At 42.1% G+C, this 21578-nt stretch overlaps 2 protein-coding genes across 2 annotated transcripts in view; both read left to right on the top strand.

The window, feature by feature from the left end:
* LOC135522784 (uncharacterized) overlaps positions 1-14802 on the top strand; it is a 21382-nt gene extending 6580 nt beyond the window's left edge. Inside the window, exons 5-10 of the mRNA XM_064949377.1 lie at positions 268-404; positions 542-645; positions 13572-13682; positions 13971-14024; positions 14223-14583; positions 14729-14802. Coding sequence (XP_064805449.1) covers positions 268-404; positions 542-645; positions 13572-13682; positions 13971-14024; positions 14223-14531 — 715 coding nt within the window. The 3' untranslated portion in view covers positions 14532-14583; positions 14729-14802. The remainder of the gene's footprint in view (positions 1-267; positions 405-541; positions 646-13571; positions 13683-13970; positions 14025-14222; positions 14584-14728) is intronic.
* LOC135521664 (la-related protein 4B-like) lies at positions 14706-21578 on the top strand. The gene is made up of 6 exons (XM_064947348.1): positions 14706-14953; positions 19536-19581; positions 19717-19863; positions 19940-20037; positions 20207-20306; positions 20399-21578. The coding sequence occupies exons 1-6, from the start codon at positions 14706-14708 to the stop codon at positions 20549-20551; spliced, it is 792 nt and encodes a 263-aa protein (XP_064803420.1). The 3' UTR covers positions 20552-21578.

Raw genomic sequence — 21578 nt, 5'->3', positions numbered from 1 at the left:
TTTGGCATTCGATATCCCCATGGGACTAGTTAAGGACCATCAGTAAATTAAACAATGTATATTTAACAATATTTTTTAAAGTCAGTAGCTCAAAATTTCAATGCCTTAAAAACCAACTATAAATTGTAGAAAGTCATATACAAATATTGAAAACAATTAACGAAGACAACTAAAAGATGTGCAACATGAAAATACGGTCCCATTTACTTTGTGTACATTTAGTAGGCAGTGAGTTTTTTAAAAACTGATTGGCTGATGTCCCCTCAGGGAGAACCTTGCCAACGACCTCTACCTCGTTTCCCAGATGGACAGCGACCAGTTTGTTCCCATAACAACGCTAGCCAACCTCGACCACATCAAGAAGCTCAGCACGGACTTGGAACTCATCTCTGACGTCCTCAAGTGTGAGTAAACTTTTTTTGCGTGTATGTATGTATGTATGGACGTATGTGGGTTATTGTTGTATTGTATTACATGATTGGGTAAGATGTTTACTGGAGGGAAGGCTCTGACCGTGTCCTGTCTCCTGATTGGCTCGTAGCCTTGCCGCTGGTGGAGGTGGCAGAATGTGGGCAAAAGGTACGGCCCAATCAGGGACGCTGTATCGTCATCCTCCGGGAGGTCCCGGAGACCACACCCCCAGAGGTAAGAGCCCGCCTGTTAGAAACCTGCCTTAGTCCATGGGCCAGCTGAAAAAGGTCCACTTTGTGGTAGCAAAGGTTTGATGGAATTAAATTGTTCCCCACAAGCTCCTGATCAAATTGATATATGATAGCCTCTCCAAAAAAATACTTTCTATGTTTTTCACACAATTATACATATTGTTGTAAGGGAGTCTATGCAATAGAATGTTTGCAGACTGATAAAGGAATCTTGAGACGTGAGAATGGTCACATGCTCATTCAAAATGACTGTCTAGGTTTTTATCAATAAAATGTCACAATACTCTGCAGAGTGTTCGATTTGCAAGGAGACCCCCAGCCCTGCTAAAACCATAGACAACTATGTGCTGTTTTCAAGGGATTGTTAAATAAACTATTTGGTTTTAATATAATCACTTCTCGAAGAGCATAGTCAGAACTACACATTTCAGATTATTCCACATCTAGCTCTATCATCAGAGTTGTACAGCATGTAACTGCATGCTTTTCATGATCAGCCAAAATCAATAGATCATGTAATTTCAGATACATGAGGGTACTGTATCCCTTTGGCATGTAGCTAGCTAAGCAAACATGTCAGTCTTGTGTCATCAGAGATTAGGCTTTTGGAAAGAGCTTGACATCAGTCCTTGTCCTGGTAAAATTGTCTGTCGGACTTCTGTCATCAACCCTATAGATGGCAAGCAAATCAAACAATATTTGGATATAGCCATTTATACTGAACCAAAATATAAACACAACATGTAAAATGTTGGTCTCATGTTTCATGAACTGAAATAAAAGATCCACAAAATGTTCCACAAAAAGATTATTTCTCTTTCATTTTTTGCACAAATTTGTTTACATCCCTGTTAGTGAGCATTTCTCCCTTGTCAAGATAATCCATCAACCTGACAGGTGTGGCATATCAAGAAGCTGATTAAACAGCATGATCATTACACAGGTGCACCTTGCGTTGGGGACAATAAAAGGCCACTGTAAAATGTGTAGTTTTGTCACACAACACAATGCCACAGATGTCTCGACTGCAGGAATGTCCACCAAGGTTGTTGCCAGAGAATTGAATGCTCATTTTACTACCATAAGCTGCCTCCGACATCGTTTTAGAGAATTTTGCAGTACGTCCAACAGGACTAAATACCGCAGACCACATGTAACCACCCCAGTGGGTGCCAGGCCCATTCATTTCTGTCCCCCTGCCCAGTCATGTGAAATCCAGATATCAGGGCCTAATGAATTTATGTCAATTGACTGATTTCCTTATGTCAATTGTAACTCAGTAAAATCTTTGAAATTGTTGTGTTTATATTTTTGTTCATTATAGTTCATCCCCTGAAAGTTAGCTTGTTAACTAGCCATATTGACGTAATTTGTTATTAGCAAGGTAGCCAATTTGACGTGGCCCATCAATCACTGTAACCTATCATGTCTATCAGCAGCAATCGTGATTAAACACAGTTGAAAATAATGTTGAAAAGGGTATGATGTTAGCTAACTTTGCGAGGTAGGCCTATATTGGTTGGAGAAAAAAGTACATTAGGTCTACTTACCACTATGTTTAGCCAACTGTACAATGTTTCTACCTGTAGCTTGCAAAGTAAACCTTCAGCTCATGTCAATGTCAGTACATTGACAAATGCGCCCTACTAGGGCTTGACAGAGCCCACAAAGGATGGGAAATAACCTAAACCACTCATACTTGTCAGGTATAGTTCACTTTATTTGAAAATAAAAATCTAATTAATGGTGGCCAATATTGACAGATACCGTGATGCTACCCTGAAATTACATGATCAATTGATGTTTTACTGAACATGAAAAACATACAGGTACTTGCTGTATAACTCTGATGATAGAGCTAAATGTGTGCAATTGTTTTCCATAGAATAATGTCTAGTTCTTAAAGTTCTTAACTATGCTCTTCAATGTTTACATACTGTTTTCCCTACTTGATATGCATATACTGTATTCTAGTCAAGGCCTATCCTTAACTATTGCTGGACACGTACTATTCTATCCTAAATATTCTACAGATATACTACATATTCTATCCATATATTTCTGTCCATAATGTCTATGCATCCCATCATATATATATATCTATTTATATTCTGGACTCTGTTGGGAGCTAGGAATTTGTATTTATCTCTAAAAATAGCTCTTCTCTCCCTGACCATCATAATCTTAAAATGATGCTCTCTAACCTTCAACAGTAATTTGTAAGTCGCTCTGGATAAGAGCGTCTGCTAAATTACTTAAATGTAAATGTAACAGTACAAGTTATTTAATGAAACCTAATCATTTCGTATACATTCGTTCAGTGGCTAGTTGAAACGTTATAGAAATCATGTCATCGTGATTAGACAAAATCCAGCAATTGGACCATTGCTGATGCCCTCGACAACCCTTAGCAGCCACTAACCAATACATATTTCAGTTGACCCTATACTACATTATACTATTTTTCCACAAAAAAAGTGTAACTACTCACCATCTACGAAGGCTGTAAAGCTAAGGCTTTAATACTTCACCAGCTATGTAAGTTGATGCCCTCATCATCAGGTGGCTTGTTAAAATGTCATATTGGAATGCAGGGTATATGACAGGATTCAAGACATATTTTATATTTCAACAATATGGCATAATATTGTATATCAATATAGTCACTACAAACCAGGGAAAGATCCCTTTAGAAATATTATAGATACATTTTTAAATGTTTGAAAATAAAATAGATATCAGTGATGCAAATACAAATACAAATACAAAACCATTGATATGAGTAGTGTTTTTGGTACATTTTTGGAACAGTTTTGCTAATGTTTTACAAAGATTATATATCTTGCAAACCTGGCTAAATTGGTTGTGTTATTTGCATAACTATAATCTATTTTTTATTGCCATTAGGCATATTCCACCTATTATTGAACGAGTTGTGACAATGTCAGACCAATCAAATTTAAACCAATGGAGCTGGTTTGCAGCCATATTGGAAAATGTTAAATCAATAATATCTTGCCATCATTGTTTAGAATTTTTTTTGCTTTATGTGTACTTGGTGATCTCATTATGAAGGCATTTTGCAAACATGATTAACTGTCCCTCGTTGCTGGACATAATGCATTCCTATGGGATTTCAAATAGAGTGCAATGTATGGGTAGGTTTCAGATGACACATTCCTTGATGTTAACATAATTAATAAAATCACATTGCATATAATGTTGATTAATAAAAAAGCAGTGAATGCTTCTAGAACAAATTGTTTTAATGTAATTTTTTTGGGAAACGGCAACAAAACAGCAGTTTGGACAGCTTTTTTGGCATATATTTGGCATACCACTCTTCTGGTAATATTTTGGTGAATACATATAACTGACATACTTGGGCCATCATTGTTGGTTGTCCTCGTTGTGACACACATTTTAAGACATAATTGGTCTTATTACACCAATTATTTATTCAGTTATGGCCATGCAAAATGAATGCTGTTCCTCCCCATTGAAATGAATGTCGGCCATCTTGAAAATAGGTTGCTGGGACTGATTATAGACTAAATCAATGATGACTCTATATCCTGTAGCTAAAAACGTCCCCAATAGGTCTCCTTGTTCTGTTTGAAATTTGGTGTAGTTATCATCCCGGGTAACATGTGATAGTAGAGCACATCCCAATACTGTCCATTCTACTCGATATACCCCAAAATGCATACTGTACATGTATGACCTTTGACGCCCCAAGGTGAGCCCATAGAGATACCATAATATGTGTTGTATCATGAAATTTATAACATATCAAATTGCGTTAGTTTGAGAAGTTAGTTCCCTGACAATACAAAATGATCATGTCCTCAATCCTGTTGGCCCAGCTAACTGCATAACATATGTAATGAGGAATATTTAATAACGTTCATATTCAGTTAAGAGTAATTAACACAATGCTTAGCACATTTATGTTTTCCCGACCTTTGTGTAATTCACATGATTTCAAGTGTTCTGTTTGTGTCAAGGGTTGATGGTTACGAGACTCGATGCTGTATGTTATGTATTAAACTCATATCTGTTTATAGTAACTGAAACCAGACTGGATGTACAAGGACTGAGGACACTGATATGTTATTGTATTGATGACCTTATTAACACTGTGTGACTCTGCAGCAGCTGGCAAAGTATTTTGTTGTGACTCTGTACAAGCCTCCCAGGCTAATGTTTATGGAACGTTGGTGCGGTGAGATTGGGATTTAAGGCCCTGCTTAGAGAATGCCAGTTAGACATTTTCTCTGCTTCTGTGCTGTAGGTGTGTCCCTGTCTCCCTTGTAATAAACCAGATTGATTTATGATTGGCTATATTCCAAGAGTGCTCTTCTTTAATTCACCCCTTTACAGTTACCATACCGTGCTTTCAGAAAGTATTCCGACGCCCTTCACTTTTTCCACATTTTGTTATGTTACAGCCTTATTCTAAAATGTATTATTCAATTGTTTTTTGACCCCTCAATCTACAATCTGCCAACAATTACAAATGTTTGCAAATTTATTAAAAAATAAAAACGTGAATATCACATTTACTTAAGTATTCAGACCCTTTACTCAGTATTTTGTTGAAGCACCTTTGGCAGCGATTACAGCCTTAAGTCTTCTTGGGAATGATGCTACAAGCTTGGCACACCTGTATTTGGGGAGTTTCTCCCATTCTGTTCTACAGATCCTCTCAAGCTCTGTCACGTTGGATAGGGAGCATCGCTGCACAGCTATTTGGCTGGGCCACTCAAGGACATTCAGAGACTTGTCCCCAAGCCACTCCTGCATTGTCTTTGCTGTGTGCTTAGGGTTGTGGTCCTATTGGAAGGTGAACCTTCGCCCCAGTCTGAGGTCCTGGGCCCTCTGGAGCAGGTTTTCATCAAGAATTTCTGTGTACTTTGCTCCGTTCACCTTTCCCTCGATCCTGACTAGTCTCCCGCTGAAAAACATCCTCACAGCAGTAGGGATGATGTCAGGTTTCCTCCAAACGTGACGGTTGGCATTCACGCCGAAGAGTTCAACCATCAAATCAGAGTTTCTTGTTTCTCATGGTCTGAGACTCCTTTAGGTGCCTTTTGGCAAACTCCAAGCGGTATGTCATGTGCCTGTTTCAGAGGAGTGGCTTCCATCTGGCCACTCTACAATAAATAAATACAATTTTATTTGTCACATGCGCTGAATACAAGAACACCTTACAATGAAATGCTTACTTACAAGTCCTTAACCAACAATGTGAGGCTATATACAGGGGGTACCGGTACAGAGTCGATGTGCGGGGGCACCGGTTAGTCAAGGTAATTGAGGTAATATGTACATGTAGGTAGAGTTATTAATGTGACTATGCATGGATAATCAATAATAAACAGCGAGTTGCAGCATCGTAAAAGAGGTGGGGGGGAAATGCAAATAGTCTGAGTGGCCATTTGATTAGATGTTCAGGAGTATTATGGCTTGGGGGTAGAAGCTGTTTAGAAGCCTCTTGGACCTAGACTTGGGGCTCCGGTACCGCTTGCCGTGCGGTAGCATAGAGAACAGTCTATAACCAGGGTGGCTGGAGTCTTTGACAATTTTTAGAGCCTTCCTCTGACAGAGGTCCTGGATGGGAGGAAGCTTGGCCCCCGTGGTGTACTGGGCCATACACACTACCCTTTGTAGTGCCTTGCGGTCGGAGGCCGAGCAGTTGCCATAGCAGACAGTGATGCAATCAGTCAGGATGCTCTTGATGGTGCAGCTGTAGAACCTTTTAAGGATCTAAGGACCCATGCCAAATCTTTTCAGTCTCCTGGGGGGGAATAGGCTTTGTTGTGCCCTCTTTATGACTGTCTTGGTGTTCTTCGACCATGTTAGTTTGTTGGTGATGTGGACACTAAGGAACTTGAAGCTCTCAACCTGCTCCACTACAGCCCCGTCGATGAGAAGGGGGGCGTGCTTGGTCCTACTTTTCTTGTAGTCCACAATTATCACCTTTTGACTTGATCACGTTGAGGGAGAGGTTGTTGTCCTGGCACTACACGACCAGGTCTCTGACCTCCTCCCTATAGGCTATCTCATCATTGTCGGTGATCAGGCTTACCACTGTTGTGTCACTGGCAAACTTAATGATGGTGTTGGAGTCGTGTCTGGCCATGTAGTCATGAGTAAACAGGGAGTACAGGAGGGGACTGAGCGCGCACCCTTGAGGGGCCCCCGTGTTGAGGATCAGCGTGGCGGATGTGTTGTTACCTACCCTTACCACCTGGGGGCAGCACGTCAGGAAGTCCAGGATCCAGTTACAGAGGGAGGTGATTAGTCCCAGGATCCTTAGCTTAGTGATGAGCTTTGAGGGTACTATGGTGTTGAACACTGAGCTGTCGTCAGTGAATAGCATTCTCACATAGGTGTTCCTTTTGTCCAGGTGTGAAAGGGCAGTGTGGAGTGCAATAGAGATAGCATCATCTGTGAATCTGTAAGGGGGGAATGCAAATTGAAATGGGTCTGGGGTTTCTGGGATAATGGTGTTGATGTGAGCCATGACCAGCCTTTCAAAGCACTTCATGGCTAAAGACGCGAGTGCTACGGATCGGTAGTCATTTAGGCAGGTAACTTTAGTGTTCTTGGGCACAGGGACTATCGTGGTCTGCTTGAAACATGTTGGTATTACAGACTCAGACAGTGAGAGGTTGAAAATACCAGTGAAGTCATTGCCAGTTGGTCAGCGCATGCTCAGAGTACACGTCCTGATAAACCGTCTGACCCTGCGGCCTTGTGAATGTTGACCTGTTTAGGTCTTACTCACATCGGCTACGAAGAACGTGATCACACAGTCGTCTGGAACAGCTGATGCTTTCATGCATGTTTCAGTGTTACTTGCCTCTAAGCGAGCACAGAAGTAATTTAGCTCATGTCACTGGGCAGCTCTCAGCTGTGCTTCCCTTTGTAGTCTGTAATAGTTTGCAGGCCCTGACACATCCAACGAGCATCGGAGCCGGTGTTGTACGATTCGATCTTAGTTCTGTGTTGACGCTTTGCCTGTTTGATGGTTCGTTGGCAGGCATAGCGGGATTTCTTTTAAGGTTCCGGGTTAGTGTCCCGCTCCCTGAAAGCGGCAGCTCTTTTAAAAATATATATTTCACCTTCACCAGTTGAGAACAAGTTCTCATTTACAACTGCGACCTGGCCAAGATAAAGCAAAGCAGTGCGACAAAAACAACACAGAGTTACACATGGGATAAACAAACGTACAGTCAATAACGCAATAGAAAAATCTGTATGCAGTGTGTGCAAATGAAGTAAGGAGGTAAGGCAATAAATAGGCCAATGGTGGCAAAGTAATTACAATTGAGCAATTTATACTGAAGTGATATATGTGCAGATGAAGATGTGCAAGTAGAAATACTGGTGTGCAAAAGAGCAGAAATACAAAAACATATATGGGGATGAGGTAAGTAGTTGGATTTGGATGGGCTATTCACAGATGGGCTGTGTGTAGCTGCAGCAGTCAGTAAGCTGCTCTGACAGCTGACGCTTAAAGTTAGTGAGGGAGATATGTCTCCAACTTTTTGCAATTTGTTCCAGTCATAGGCAGCAGAGAACTGGAAGTAAAGGCAGCCAAAGGAGGTGTTGGCTTGGGGATGACCAGTGAAATATACCTGCTGGAGCATGTGCTACGGGTGGGTGTTGCTATGGTGACCAGTGAGCTGAGATAAGGCGGGGCTTTACCAAGCATAGACTTATAGATGACCTGGAGCTGGTGGGATTGGCGACGAATATGTAGTGGAGGGCCAGCCAACAAGAGCATACAGGTCGCGGTGGTGGGTAGTTCATGGGGCTTTGGTGACAAAACGGATGGCACTGTGATAGACTACATCCAGTTTGCTGAGTAGAGTGTTGAAGGCTATTTTGTAAATTACATCGCCAAAGTAAAGGATTGGTAGGATAGGCAGTTTTACGAGGTTATGTTTGGCAGCATGAGTGAAGGAGGCTTTGTTGCGAAATAGGGAGCCGATTCTAGATTTAATTTTGGATTGGAGATGCTTAATGTGATTCTGGAAGGAGAGTTTACAGTCTAACCAGACACCTAGGTATTTGTAAATGCCCACATATTCTAAGTCAGAACCCTCCAGAGTAGTAATGCTAGTTGGGCGGGAGGGTGCGGGCAGCAATCGGTTAAAGAGCATGCACTTAGTTTTACTAGTATTTAAAAGCAGTTGGAGGCCACGGAAGGAGTGTTGTATGGCATTGAAGTTCATTTAGAGGTTTGTGAGCACAGTGTCAAAAGAAGGTCCAGATGTATACAGAATGGTGTCCTCTGCATAGGGGTGGATCAGAGAAATACCAGCAGCAAGAGCGACATTATTGATATATGCAGAAAAAAAGAGTTGACCCGAGAATTGAACCCTGTGGCACCCCCATAGAGACTGCTAGAGGTCCGGACAACAGGCCCTCCGATTTGACACATTGAGCTCTATCTGAGAAGTAGTTGGTGAAACAGGCAAGGCAGTCATTTGAGAAGCCAAGGCTATTGAGTCTCCCGATAAGAATGCGGTCGAAAGCCTTGGCCAGGTCGATGAAGATGGCTGCACAGTACTGTCCTTTATCGATGGCAGTTATGATATCGTTTAGGACCTTGAGCGTGCTGAGGTGCACCCATGACCAGGTCGGAAACCAGATTGCATAGTGGAGAAGGTATGGTGGGATTCGAAATGGTCAGTGATCTGTTTGTTAACTTGGCTTTCGAAGATTTTAGAAAGGCAGTGCAGGATGGATATAGGTCTATAACAGTTTAGGTCTAGAGTGTCTCCCCCTTTGAAGAGGGGGATGACCGCAGCAGCTTTCCAATCTTTGGGGATCTCAGAAAGAGAGTTTGAATAGGCTAGTAATAGGGGTTGCAACAATTTCGGCTGATAATTTTATAAACAGAGGATCCAGCTTGTCGAGCCCAGCTGATTTGTAGGGATCCAGATTTTGCAGCTCTTTCAGAGCATCAGCTGTCTGGATATGGGTGAAGGAGAGGGAGGGGGGCTTGGGCATGTTGCTGTAGGGGGTGCTGAGATGTTGGCCGGGGTAGGGGTAGCAAAGTAAAAAGCATGGCCAGACGTAGAAACATTCTTATTGAAATTATCGATTATCGTAGATTTAACGGTGATGACAGTGTTTCCTGTCCTCAGTACAGTGGGCAGCTGGGAGGAGGTGCTCTTATTCTCCATGGACTTTACAGTGTCCAAAAAATTATTGGAATTAGTGCTACAGTACAGCTACAAATTTCTGTTTGAAAAAGCTAGCCTTAGCTTTCCTAACTGACTGAGTATTGGTTCCTGACTTCCCTGAAAAGTTGCATATCGCGAGGGCTATTCGATGCTAATGCAGAACGCCACATTATGTTTTTGTGCTGGTCAAGGGCAGTCAAGTCTGGAGTGAATCAAGGGCTCTATCTGTTCTTAGTTCTACATTTTTTGAATGGGGCATGCTTATTTAAGATGGTGAGGAAAGCACTTTTCAAGGGCAACCAGGCATCCTCTACTGACTGGATGAGGTCAATATCCTTCCAGGATACCCGGGCTAGATCGGTTAGAAAGGCCTGAAGGCCTGCTCGCTGAAGTGTTTTAGGGAGCGTTTGAAAGTGATGACGGATGGTCGTTTGACCGCGGACCCATTAGGCACACAGGCAATGAGGCAGTGATCGCTGAGATCTTGGTTGAAGACAGCAGAGGTGTATTTAGAGGGCAAATTGGTCAGGATGATATCTGGTTACGGATTTGGTTACGGAGTTGAGGTTATACCTGGTAGGTTGATCATTTGTGTGAGAACAGCAGCTTATGAACTAAAGCTCTACCCTTTAGCTCAGTGTTGATGTTGCCTGTAATCCATGGCTTTTTGTTGGGGTAAGTACGCACAGTCACTGTGGGGCTGACATCATCTACACACTTAGTGATTAGAGCGTTGGACTAGTAACCGGAAGGTTGCAAGATCGAATCCCTGAGCTGACAAGGTAAAAATCTGTTGTTCTGCCCCTGAACAAGGCATCTAACCCACTGTTCCTAGGCCGTCATTGAAAATAAGAATTTGTTCTTAACTGACTTGCCTAGTTAAATAAAGGTAAAATAAAACATTTATCAAGCCAGTGACTGTTGTGGTGTACTCTGCCATCGGAAGAATCCCAGAATATATTCCAGCCTGTGCTAGCAAAACAGTCCTGTAGTTTAGCATCTGCTTCATCTGACCACTTTTTTATTGACCGAGTCACTGGCGCTTCCTGCTTTAGTTATTGCTTGTAAGCAGGAATCAGGGGGATAGAAATATAGTCAGATTTGCCAAATGGAGTGCGAGGGAGAGCTTTGTACGCGTCTCTGTGTGTGAAGTAAAGGTGGTCTAGAGTTGTTCCCCCCCCCCTCTCTGGTTGCACATTTAACATGCTGGTAGAAATTAGGTAAAACGGATTTAAGTTTCTCTGCATTAAAGTCCCCTGCCACCTCTGGATGAGAGTTTTTCTGTTTGCTTATGGCCGTATGCAACTCATTCAGTGCAGTCTGAATGCCAGCATCGGTTTGTGGTGGTAAATAGACAGCTACGAAGAATATAGATGAAAACTCTTTTGGTAGATTGTGTGGTCTACAGCTTTTCATGAGATACTCTACCTCAGGCGAGCAAAACCTCAAGACTTTCTTAGATATCGTGCACCAGCTGTTGTTTACAAATATACATAGACTGTCACCCCTTGTCTTAAGAGAGGCTACTGTTCTATCCTGCCGATACAGTGTGTAACCCGTCAGCTGTATGTTGTTCATGTCATATGATGTTACAGTTTTTAAAAACCTGTTGGTAGGATATACGTGCTTGCAGTTCGTCCACTTTACTATCCAGCAATTGTATGTTGGCCGATAGTACCGTTGGCAAAGGCAGATTAGCCACTCATTGCCGCATCCTTACAAAGCACCCCGATCACCCTCCGCAATATCTCCGTCTTTTTCTCCTGCGATTGACAGGGATGAGGACCTCGTCGGGTGTCTGGAGTAAATCCCTCTCGTCCAACTCATTAAAGAAAAATTATTTGTCCAGTTTAAGGTCAGTAATCGCTGTTCTGATGTCCAGAAGCTCTTTTCGGTCATAAGAGACGGTAGCAGCAATATTATGTCCAAAATAAGTTAAAAACAATGCAAATAAAACAACAAAAGAGCATGGTTGGGTAAGAGCCCATAAAACGGCATCAGTCCCCTCCGGTGCCATTATACATAATAAAGGCCTGATTGGTGGAGTGCTGCAGAGACAGTTGTCCTTCTGGAAGTTTCACCACTGAGGAACTCTGGAGCTCTGTCAGAGTTACTATTGGGTTCTTGGTCACCTCCCCGACCAAGGCCCTTCTCCCCCAATTGCTCAGTTTGGCGGTGCGGCCAGCTCTCGTAAGTGTCTTGGTGATTCTAAACGTCTTCCATTTAAGAATGATGGAGGCCACATGGTCTTGGGGACCTTTAATGCTGCAGACACAATCCTGTCTCTGAGCTCTATGGACAATTCCTTCAACCCCGTGGCTTGGTTTTTGTGCTGACATGCACTGTCAACTCTGGGTCCTTATATAGACAGGTGTGTGCCTTTACAAATCATGTCCAATCAATTGAATTTACCACAGGTGGACTCCAATCAAGTTGTAGAAACACCTTAAGAATGATCAATGGAAACAGGATGCACCTGAGCTCAATTTTGAGTTTAATAGCAAAGAGTCTGAATACTTATGTAAATTATGTATTTTTGTATATTTTTTTAAAATACATTTGCCAACATTTCGAAAATTCTGTTTTCCCTTTGTCATTATTGGATATCGTGTATAGATTGATGAGGTGAAAAAAACATTTTATCCATTTTAGAATAAGGTCTGAATACTTTCCCGAATGCACTGTATAATGCAGTGATAACCACATTTATCTTTCTCCGATACTATTCTATCATACCTAAATACAACCCACAGACATGGACCTTAATGAAAATCATGATTAGACTATGCCACCCCAAAGTCGACAAATACAGTGAACAAAAATATAAACACAACATGTAAAGTGTTGGTCCCATGTTTCATGAGATCAGATCAAAGATCACAGAAATGTTCCATTCGCACAAAAAGCTTATTTCTCTCAAATGTTGTGCACAAGTTTGTTTAAATCCCTTTTAGTGAGCATTTCTTCTTTGCTAAGATAATCCATCCACCTGGCAGGTGTGGCAAATCAAGAATCTGATTAAACAGCATGAGTGTTACACCTTGTGTGCACCTTGTGCTGGGAACAATAAAAGTCCACTCTACAATGTGCAGTTTTGTCACATAAAACAAGTTCTGAGGGAGCGTGCAATTGGCATGTTGACTGCAGGAATGTCCACAAGAGCTGTTGCCAGAGTATTTAATGTTAATTTGTCTACCATAAGCCACCTCCAATGTCATTTTAGATAATTTGGTAGTATGTCCAATCGGCCTCACAACCGCAGACCAAGTGTGTGGCGTTGTGTGGGAGAGTGGTTTGTTGACGTTGTGAACAGAGTGCCCCATGGTAGTTGTGGGGTTATGGTATGGGCAGGCATAAACTACGGACAATGAACAGAATTGCATTTTAAAGTTGTCAATTTGAATGCACAAAAATACTGTAACGAGATCCTGAGGCCCATTGTGAAGCCTTTTTTTTTAGGGTATCTATGACCAACAGATGCATATCTGTATTCCCAGTCATGTGAAATCCATAGATTAGGTTCTAATGAATTTATTTCAATTGACTGATTTCCTCCTATGAACTGTAGCGCAGTAAAATCTTTGAAATTGTTGCATATTGTGTTTATATTTTTGTTCAATATATGTTAAATTTGTCCTGCTGGCCCATGGATTATGTGTGTGTTTCAGTGCTGATGTTGTGCGTGTTTATTTTGTTAAACCACCAGGACGTAAAGGCTCTGTTTGCGTGTGAGAGCCTCCCCAGGATCCAGAGCTGTGAGTTTGCCCAGAACGACAACTGGTTCATCACCTTTAAAACTGAGGCTGACGCTCAACAGGTACAGCTGGGAGAGACAGAGACTGGGGTTACGGAGGTTAACAACAGCTGGGATTGATTTTCTAGACACTCATGCACATTTCATTCAGCTGCAAATTTCATTCACGTGTGTGTGTGTGTGTGTGTGTGTGTGTGTGTGTGTGTGTGTGTGTGTGTGTGTGTGTGTGTGCGTGCGTGCGTGTGTGTGTGCGTGCGTGCGTGCGTGCGTGCGTGCGTGTGTGTGTGTGTGTGTGTGTGTGTGTGTGTGTGTGTGTGCGTGCGTGCGTGTGTGCATGCGTGCGCTCTCCAGGCATTTCGGTACCTGAGAGAGGAGGTGAGGACGTTCCAGGGAAAACCCATCAAGGTGAGTTGAGATGTTTTATTTATTTAACCTTTTATTTAACTAGGCAAGTCAGTTAAGAACAATGATGGCCTACCCCTGCCAAAATCTAACCTGATCTAAATATTTTTCTATACATGATGCAAGTGCCAGTCATGATGCAAGTGCCAGTCACATGATCAAAGTTTGATTGATTGCTTTGTTGAATAATAAATTGATCAGGCACGGATCAAGGCCAATGTGATGGGAGTCACATCTTACGCTCCAAAGAATGGCTACAGGCCCCGGGCAATGGACTCCTGCACAAATCAGCAGCCTTACAACCCATACTACGCCCCTCCCACTTTCCAGCAGCCCCTCCCACAGCTTTACCCAATGACCAATCAAAGCTTGGATGCCATGGCCGGATACACGGACCCTGACCTGGTGAGATGGACACACACACGTACAGATGCAGGTACAAGCATTTTCTCTCACACTGGTGTCATTGGTGTTGTGTACAGCAGATGGCGTCATTATCTGGCTTCATGAACGGCTTCCCAGGAGGCCCCAGCTTCAAAATATCCCCCTCATACAGACACAGGTACTACACTCCTCACTCTTTCTCATTCTGGAGAGACGTCTCTCTCCTTCTCCCAAGCTATCATTCTCTCTCTATTTCTTGATGTTGGAACCATGGTTGTAGTTAGGTTGTTGTGATGTTACATGTGTTTCTCTCTCTCCTCCAGTAGGGGGCACCGTGGGCAACGGGACCAGAGGCGGCGGTCTGGCGACAGGGAGCCGGGCCTTCTGGATGACCCCCCCTTCTTCCCAGAGCATGTACCAATAGGACGCCCCCCTGGCCCACACAGGCAGGGCCCTCCACGGTTACCAGGCAACAGGCGTATGGGAGAAGGGGGTCGACGTGAAGGGAGAAGGGAGTCAGGGTCCTCCCCAAGCACTGGCATAGGAAGGTAATGACCTCTAACCTCAAGCCCTTAGAGACAGGACACTTCCTGATAACTTATGTTCAGGAGAGACTAAACAAAAGATAAATATGTTTTTGAGGTACCACGTGAACTGAAGGAAGATAATAGCTATGTTTTCATTAACTTGTCCAGTGATTTTATTTTTTTACATAGAGTTTACAAGTTTACATAGATGCTAAAATTGCATGCTATGCTACAGTGCGTTTCCATTGAACTATATTGTCAATAAAATGAGTTGGATGTAATAATTTCACACCTGAAAAAAAAACATTATCGCAAAAACCTACAATGTCGCATAGAAATGAATTGTTTGAAGTTTTTCCAATACCTACAGTATTTAGGCAAATTGCGCATTAGGCCTAATAACTTGGCGACAGCTTGTAGCCTATGCCCTCCTGCCTATCTGTTTTATGTCTCAGGTAGTCTTCAAACCCAGCGTGGATAGAATGCAATAATTGACTAATATTTACCATATTCTAATAATTCTTGTGCCAACGTATCGCCAAGGTCCATGGTACCATTTTGAAACTTGCACTCCTGTAGATCTGAAATAATTGGATGATGAAACTTGCCAGACAACCAGAACAGCAAGGCAAAGCAATTCAGGCATTCAGAAAGTCAGGACAATAATAGATTTTGCAAGCAGTGGGCATTAGAATGAAATGTGGAGTGGAGCATTATAGTCACGAGCACGGCCGACCAGCTCATTAGACAGAATTAGGCCGCCACCTATGGCATCAGATTGACGAGGGTGGTATTTACTGAGCTAAACTGACCAAGACGCACCTCCAACAACAACACATGAAACCCCACATAATTCTGCCCAAAAACAATGACAATTTCTCACAACTAGTGGCATAAGGGCTTTTTAGCTGAGTGCGATAAGTGATAAGCAGTGCCCACTTTGTAAAAGGCAGGGGCGCAAAATATTTTGCTCGTCCATTCACAGGGCGCCTCTCCATGGTACTGTTGGAGAGACGCATCGCTGTGGCGCGACACCAACGCAACGTTCCATAAATCATGTAACAGATATAGGATATGGTGAAAAGAGTATGTGGCCTTTTCTGTAGCCTACAGGCTAGAGATTAAATGTATGACAATGTAATGAGACAGACACTTTTTACATAATGTAGGTTTCTCCGATCAAACAGCCTAACCCAAATGGTGCCCCATTCCAATAAAAATGCACTGACATGTTAACAACATATCCTAAAAACAGGACAAGTCAAAGGAGAATGAACAACCACAAGTGTTGTCTAGGAGTTTCACCCCATTGTCATGATCAGTGGTTTCAAGTTAGTATCCGTCAATTGTTTTGACAAGCTGATCATAGCGAAAAATAAAATAGTTCTGCATTTCCAGCTTTGTAAACACATTGTAAAATAGGCTCACAATAACTCCTGATAAAGTTGGGTAGCTGATATAGCTTAAATAGCCTAATTTATTAGTCACAGGAATCAGGATTAATAAAGCCAATGCTACGGCCAACCACATGGAATGACATTCATAAAATTCTGTTGCTGGCCACATGGTGACCCCAGTAAGCACGAGCCGAAGACTTTTTGCTGTTTTATAAACTGTAGTCTTACCATATACAGTGCATTCGGAAAGTATTTAGAACTTACCATATACAGTGCATTCGGAAAGTATTTAGAACTTACCATATACAGTTCATTCGGAAAGTATTTAGAACTTACCATATACAGTGCATTCGGAAAGTATTTAGAACTTACCATATACAGTTCATTCGGAAAGTATTTAGAACTTACCATATACAGTGCATTCGGAAAGTACTTAGAACTTACCATATACAGTTCATTCGGAAAGTATTTAGAACTTACCATATACAGTGCATTCGGAAAGTATTTAGAACTTACCATATACAGTTCATTCGGAAAGTATTTAGAACTTACCATATACAGTTCATTCGGAAAGTATTTAGAACTTACCATATACAGTGCATTCGGAAAGTATTTAGAACTTACCATAAACAGTGTATTTGGAAAGTATTTAGAACTTACCATATACAGTGCATTTGGAAAGTATTTAGAACTTACCATATACAGTGTATTTGGAAAGTATTTAGAACTTACCATATACAGTGCATTTGGAAAGTATTTAGAACTTACCATATACAGTGTATTTGGAAAGTATTTAGAACTTACCATATACAGTGCATTCGGAAAGTATTTAGAACTTACCATATACAGTGCATTTGGAAAGTATTTAGAACTTACCATATACAGTGTATTTGGAAAGTATTTAGAACTTACCATATACAGTGCATTTGGAAAGTATTTAGAACTTACCATATACAGTGTATTTGGAAAGTATTTAGAACTTACCATATACAGTGCATTCGGAAAGTATTTAGAACTTACCATATACAGTGCATTCGGAAAGTATTTAGAACCCTTGACCTTTTCCAAGTGTTGTTAAGTTACAGCCTTATTCTAAAATGGTTTGTTATTTTTCCTCATCAATCTACACAAAATACCCCATAAACTGGTTTACATAAGTATTCAGACCCTTTACTCAGTACATTGCTGAAGCACCTTTGGCAGTGACTTACATACTTGAGTCTTCTTGGGTATGATGCTCCAAGCTTGGCATGCCTGTATTTGAGAAGTTTCTCCCATTATTCTCTGGAGATTCTCTCAAGCTCTGTCAGGTTGGATGGGGAGCGTCGCTTCACAGCTATTTTCTGGTCTCTCCAGAGATGTTTGATCGAGTTCAAGTCTGGGCTCTGTCTGGAACTCTCAAGGACATTCAGAGACGTGTCCTTCGTTGTGTTGGCTGTGTGCTTAGGGTCGTTGTCCTATTGGAAGGTGAAACTTCGCCCCAGTCTGGAGCAAGTTTTCATCAAGGATCTCTCTGCACTTTGCATTCATCCTTCCCTCGATCGTAACTAGTTTCCCAGTCCCTGCCTCTGAAAAACATCCCTACAGCATGATGCTGCCACCCATGCTTCCCCGTATGGATGGTGCCAGGTTTCCTCCAGACGTGATGCTTGGCATTCAGGCCAAAGAGTTCAATCTTGATTTCATCAGACCAGAGAATCTTTAGGTGCCTTTTTTCAAACTCCAAGCGGGCTGTCATGTGCCTTCTACTGAGGAGTAGCTTCCGTCTAGCCACTCTACCATAAAGGCCTGATTGGTGGAGCGCTGCAGAGATGGTTGTCCTTCTGGAAGTTTCTCCCATCTCCACAGAGGAACTATGGAGCTTTGTCAGAGTGACCATCGGGTTCTTGGTCACCTCACCGACCAAGGTCCTTCTCCCCCGATTGCTCATTTTGGCCGGGCGGTCAGCTCTAGGAAGAGTCTTGGTGGTTCCAAACTTATTCCATTTAAGAATTATGGAGGCCACTGTGTTCTTGGGGATCTTCAATGCTGCATAATTTGTTTTGGTACACTTCCCCAGATCTGTGCCTTGACACAATCCTGTCTCTGAGCTCTACAGACAATTCCTTCGACCTCATGGCTTGGTTTTCACAAGCACTGTCAACTGTGGGATGTCATATAGACAGGTATTTGCCTTTCCAAAGCATGTCCAATCAATTGAATTTATCACAGGTGGACTCCAATCAAGTTGTAGAAACATCTCAAGGATGATAAATGGAAACAGGACACACCTGAGCTCAATTTTGAGTCTCATAGCAAAGGGTCTGAATACTTATGTAAATAAGGTATTTTGGCTTTTTATTTTTAATATATTTGCAAAATGTCAAAAAACGGTTCCCGCTTTGTCATTATGAGGTATTGTGTGTAGATTGATGAGATTTAAAATATATATATATATAATCCGTTTTAGAATAAGGCTGTAACGTAACAAAATGTGGAAAAAGTGAAGGGGTCTGAATACTTTCCGAATGCACCGTAGATGGGCATTCATAAAATTATATTCCAGGCAACACTGTAGGCTACACCTCAGTCAGCATGGACTGGCACTGATGCCTTTTGGACGTCGTTTTTTGGTGCAGTCCGGACCGGCCTTGATTTCCACATCCACTGATATTAGTTTTTGGTGCAGTCCGGACCGGCCTTGATTTCCACATCCACTGATATTTGTTTTTGGTGCAGTCCGGACCGGCCTTGATTTCCACATCCACTGATATTAGTTTTTGGTGCAGTCCGGACCGGCCTTGATTTCCACATCCACTCATATTAGTTTTTGGTGCAGTCCGGACCGGCCTTGATTTCCACATCCACTGATATTAGTTTTTGGTCCGGTCCGGACATTGGTTTTTGGTCTCGCCTGGAATGGCAGAACGGCATCCGTTACGCGATGACATCATGGGCCCTGAATACTTTCAAAATGATTCAGCAATCAATATTTATTTGAAAAATACTTCCATTTTTTTATTGTCTTAGTAAAGCTTGACGAAAGAAAGATCCACCTCTGTCGAAGGAAAAGAAAAATCCACCTCTGTCGAACGGATACAAATTTCGACGATCTTTAGAAAAGTTATCCAATATCTGTTCTTTCCATTACACATGCCGCAGTAATATTTTTGTTGAATAAAGCTGGGTCAATGAGAAACCTGCCTATTGATTCTCTTTCTCTGAAGGAGAGGCCCCATTGGTCAGAGGAGGAGAAGAGATGAGAAGTACACTGTAAGTACTTAACATGTGGATGGCTTTGGGAAAATGTTAATGAGAAGCTCTTACTTGTGAGCGTTGTTTTTGTGTGTCTGTGGATATGTATGTTTGTGTATAACAATATGTGTATATAAACGTATGTATGTTTAGAGAGAGCCCCCCAAGTCGCCCCCCCGCTCCTTGTCTCCCAGTCTGGAGCTTGGCCCTACGAGCTTCCCTCCGCTGCCCCCAGCAACAGCCTCCAGAGAAACACTTACCATAGCAACCAGCAATCACAAAGCAACCTGCAACCACAAGGTAACCAAGAGTCACACACACATACACACTCACACATGCCGTCTACTTTCTTGTAAGGTTGTTTTTCTTGTTACAGTGTGCAGTTACATACAGCAGTACCAGCCAACCAACCACTGTGACATTACAATACCTCCAGCCTATCACAGCATTGCCTCAGAAAAACCTCCCCCCAGAGTAAGTTTATTCTCCTTCCTTTGAATCATCATTGCTGTGGAATGGGTCCCTTTCACAATGTGTTTTGTATGATTGCTTCAAGGAAGAAGAATACATGCATGTCTGTGTTATGGTTGTGTTGTGTTATGGTTGAGGGTTGTGGTTGATGGTGGTTGTTGCTGTACCACAGGAAGCTGAAGGAAACCATGTCATCTCTCAAGAGGACCACAGCAGCTCCTCCGACCGTGAAAGAACCTATCCAGACCACGAAGGAAAACAGACCAGCAGTGGTGAGACACCTCACAGACTACAGAGACAAACTGGTTATTAGTGAATGTAGTGTATGCTGGGTACTGACCTGTCCTGTGTTGTGATTGGTTAGGAGTCCAAGAAGCCAAGCTACGCTGAGATCTGCCAAAGGATACGAGCCAATCAAACGCTTTGCGCAAACCCCATTGACCACACCCCATCCGGGGCGGAGCTTGCCCCAGCCTATCCTGCACAGGAGTCTGACCAGGCTCAGTTACCACGGTGACCAGAGTGAGCTGGTTACTTTTGGTTGGGGAGGGCAAGAGGGGAGGAGGAGAGAAGAGGAGGACGCTTTTCAAGCCAAAGGAAAAAAATCTATAGCCCTTTAATGTTGAGGTTTTCATTTATTTTATTTATAAAGTTTAGTTAGTTTTAGAAGCCAAGTTGTAGAACTCTTGTTTTTCTCTGCTGTCTGTCTGTCCGTCTTGTGTCTGTCTGTCTGACTGATGGAAGTCTCTGAATTCTTTACGGTTTAATATTGATTAATTTATTTTTATGAATATTGATTAGTATTTAGACCATCAGACATACTTCTGTATTAATTCCTAAGTCTAAATAACTTCCGCGGAACAGTTACAATAACTACACTGAACACACTGGAACAGTTACAGTAACTACACTGAACACACTGGAACAGTTACAGTAATTACACTGAACACACTGGAACAGTTACAGTAATTACACTGAACACACTGGAACAGTTACACTAACTACACTGAACACACTGGAACAGTTACAGTAACTACACAGGAACACACTGGAACAGTTACACTAACTACACTGGAACACACTGGAACGGTTACAGTAATTACACTGAACACACTGGAACAGTTACACTAACTACACTGGAACAGTTACAGTAACTACACTGAACACACTGGAACAGTTACACTAACTACACTGGAACAGTTACAGTAATTACACTGAACACACTGGAACAGTTACAATAACTTCACTGAACACACTGGAACAGTTACAGTAATTACACTGAACACACTGGAACAGTTACACTAACTACACTGGAACACACTGGAACAGTTACAGTAATTACACTGAACACACTGGAACAGTTACACTAACTACACTGAACACACTGGAACAGTTACACTAACTACACTGGAACACACTGGAACAGTTACAGTAATTACACTGAACACACTGGAACAGTTACAGTAATTACACTGAACACACTGGAACAGTTACAGTAATTACACTGAACACACTGGAACAGTTACACTAACTACACTGAACAC

The sequence above is a fragment of the Oncorhynchus masou genome, chromosome 30 (genome assembly GCF_036934945.1).
Source record: "Oncorhynchus masou masou isolate Uvic2021 chromosome 30, UVic_Omas_1.1, whole genome shotgun sequence".
In the NCBI taxonomy this organism is placed as follows: domain Eukaryota; kingdom Metazoa; phylum Chordata; class Actinopteri; order Salmoniformes; family Salmonidae; genus Oncorhynchus; species Oncorhynchus masou.
The sequence above is the reverse complement of the archived record's forward strand: the minus strand, read 5'-3'. Positions and strand labels throughout refer to the sequence as shown.

Excerpts from the sequence above, each read along its gene's own strand:
- LOC135521664 (XM_064947348.1), top strand. The coding sequence starts at position 14,706 with ATGTGTTTCTCTCTCTCCTCCAGTAGGGGGCACCGTGGGCAACGGGAC. Across the intron at positions 19,582-19,716 it reads GAAGAGATGAGAAGTACACT|AGAGAGCCCCCCAAGTCGCC; the intron begins GTAAGTACTTAA and ends ATGTATGTTTAG. Across the intron at positions 19,864-19,939 it reads AAGCAACCTGCAACCACAAG|TGTGCAGTTACATACAGCAG; the intron begins GTAACCAAGAGT and ends TTCTTGTTACAG.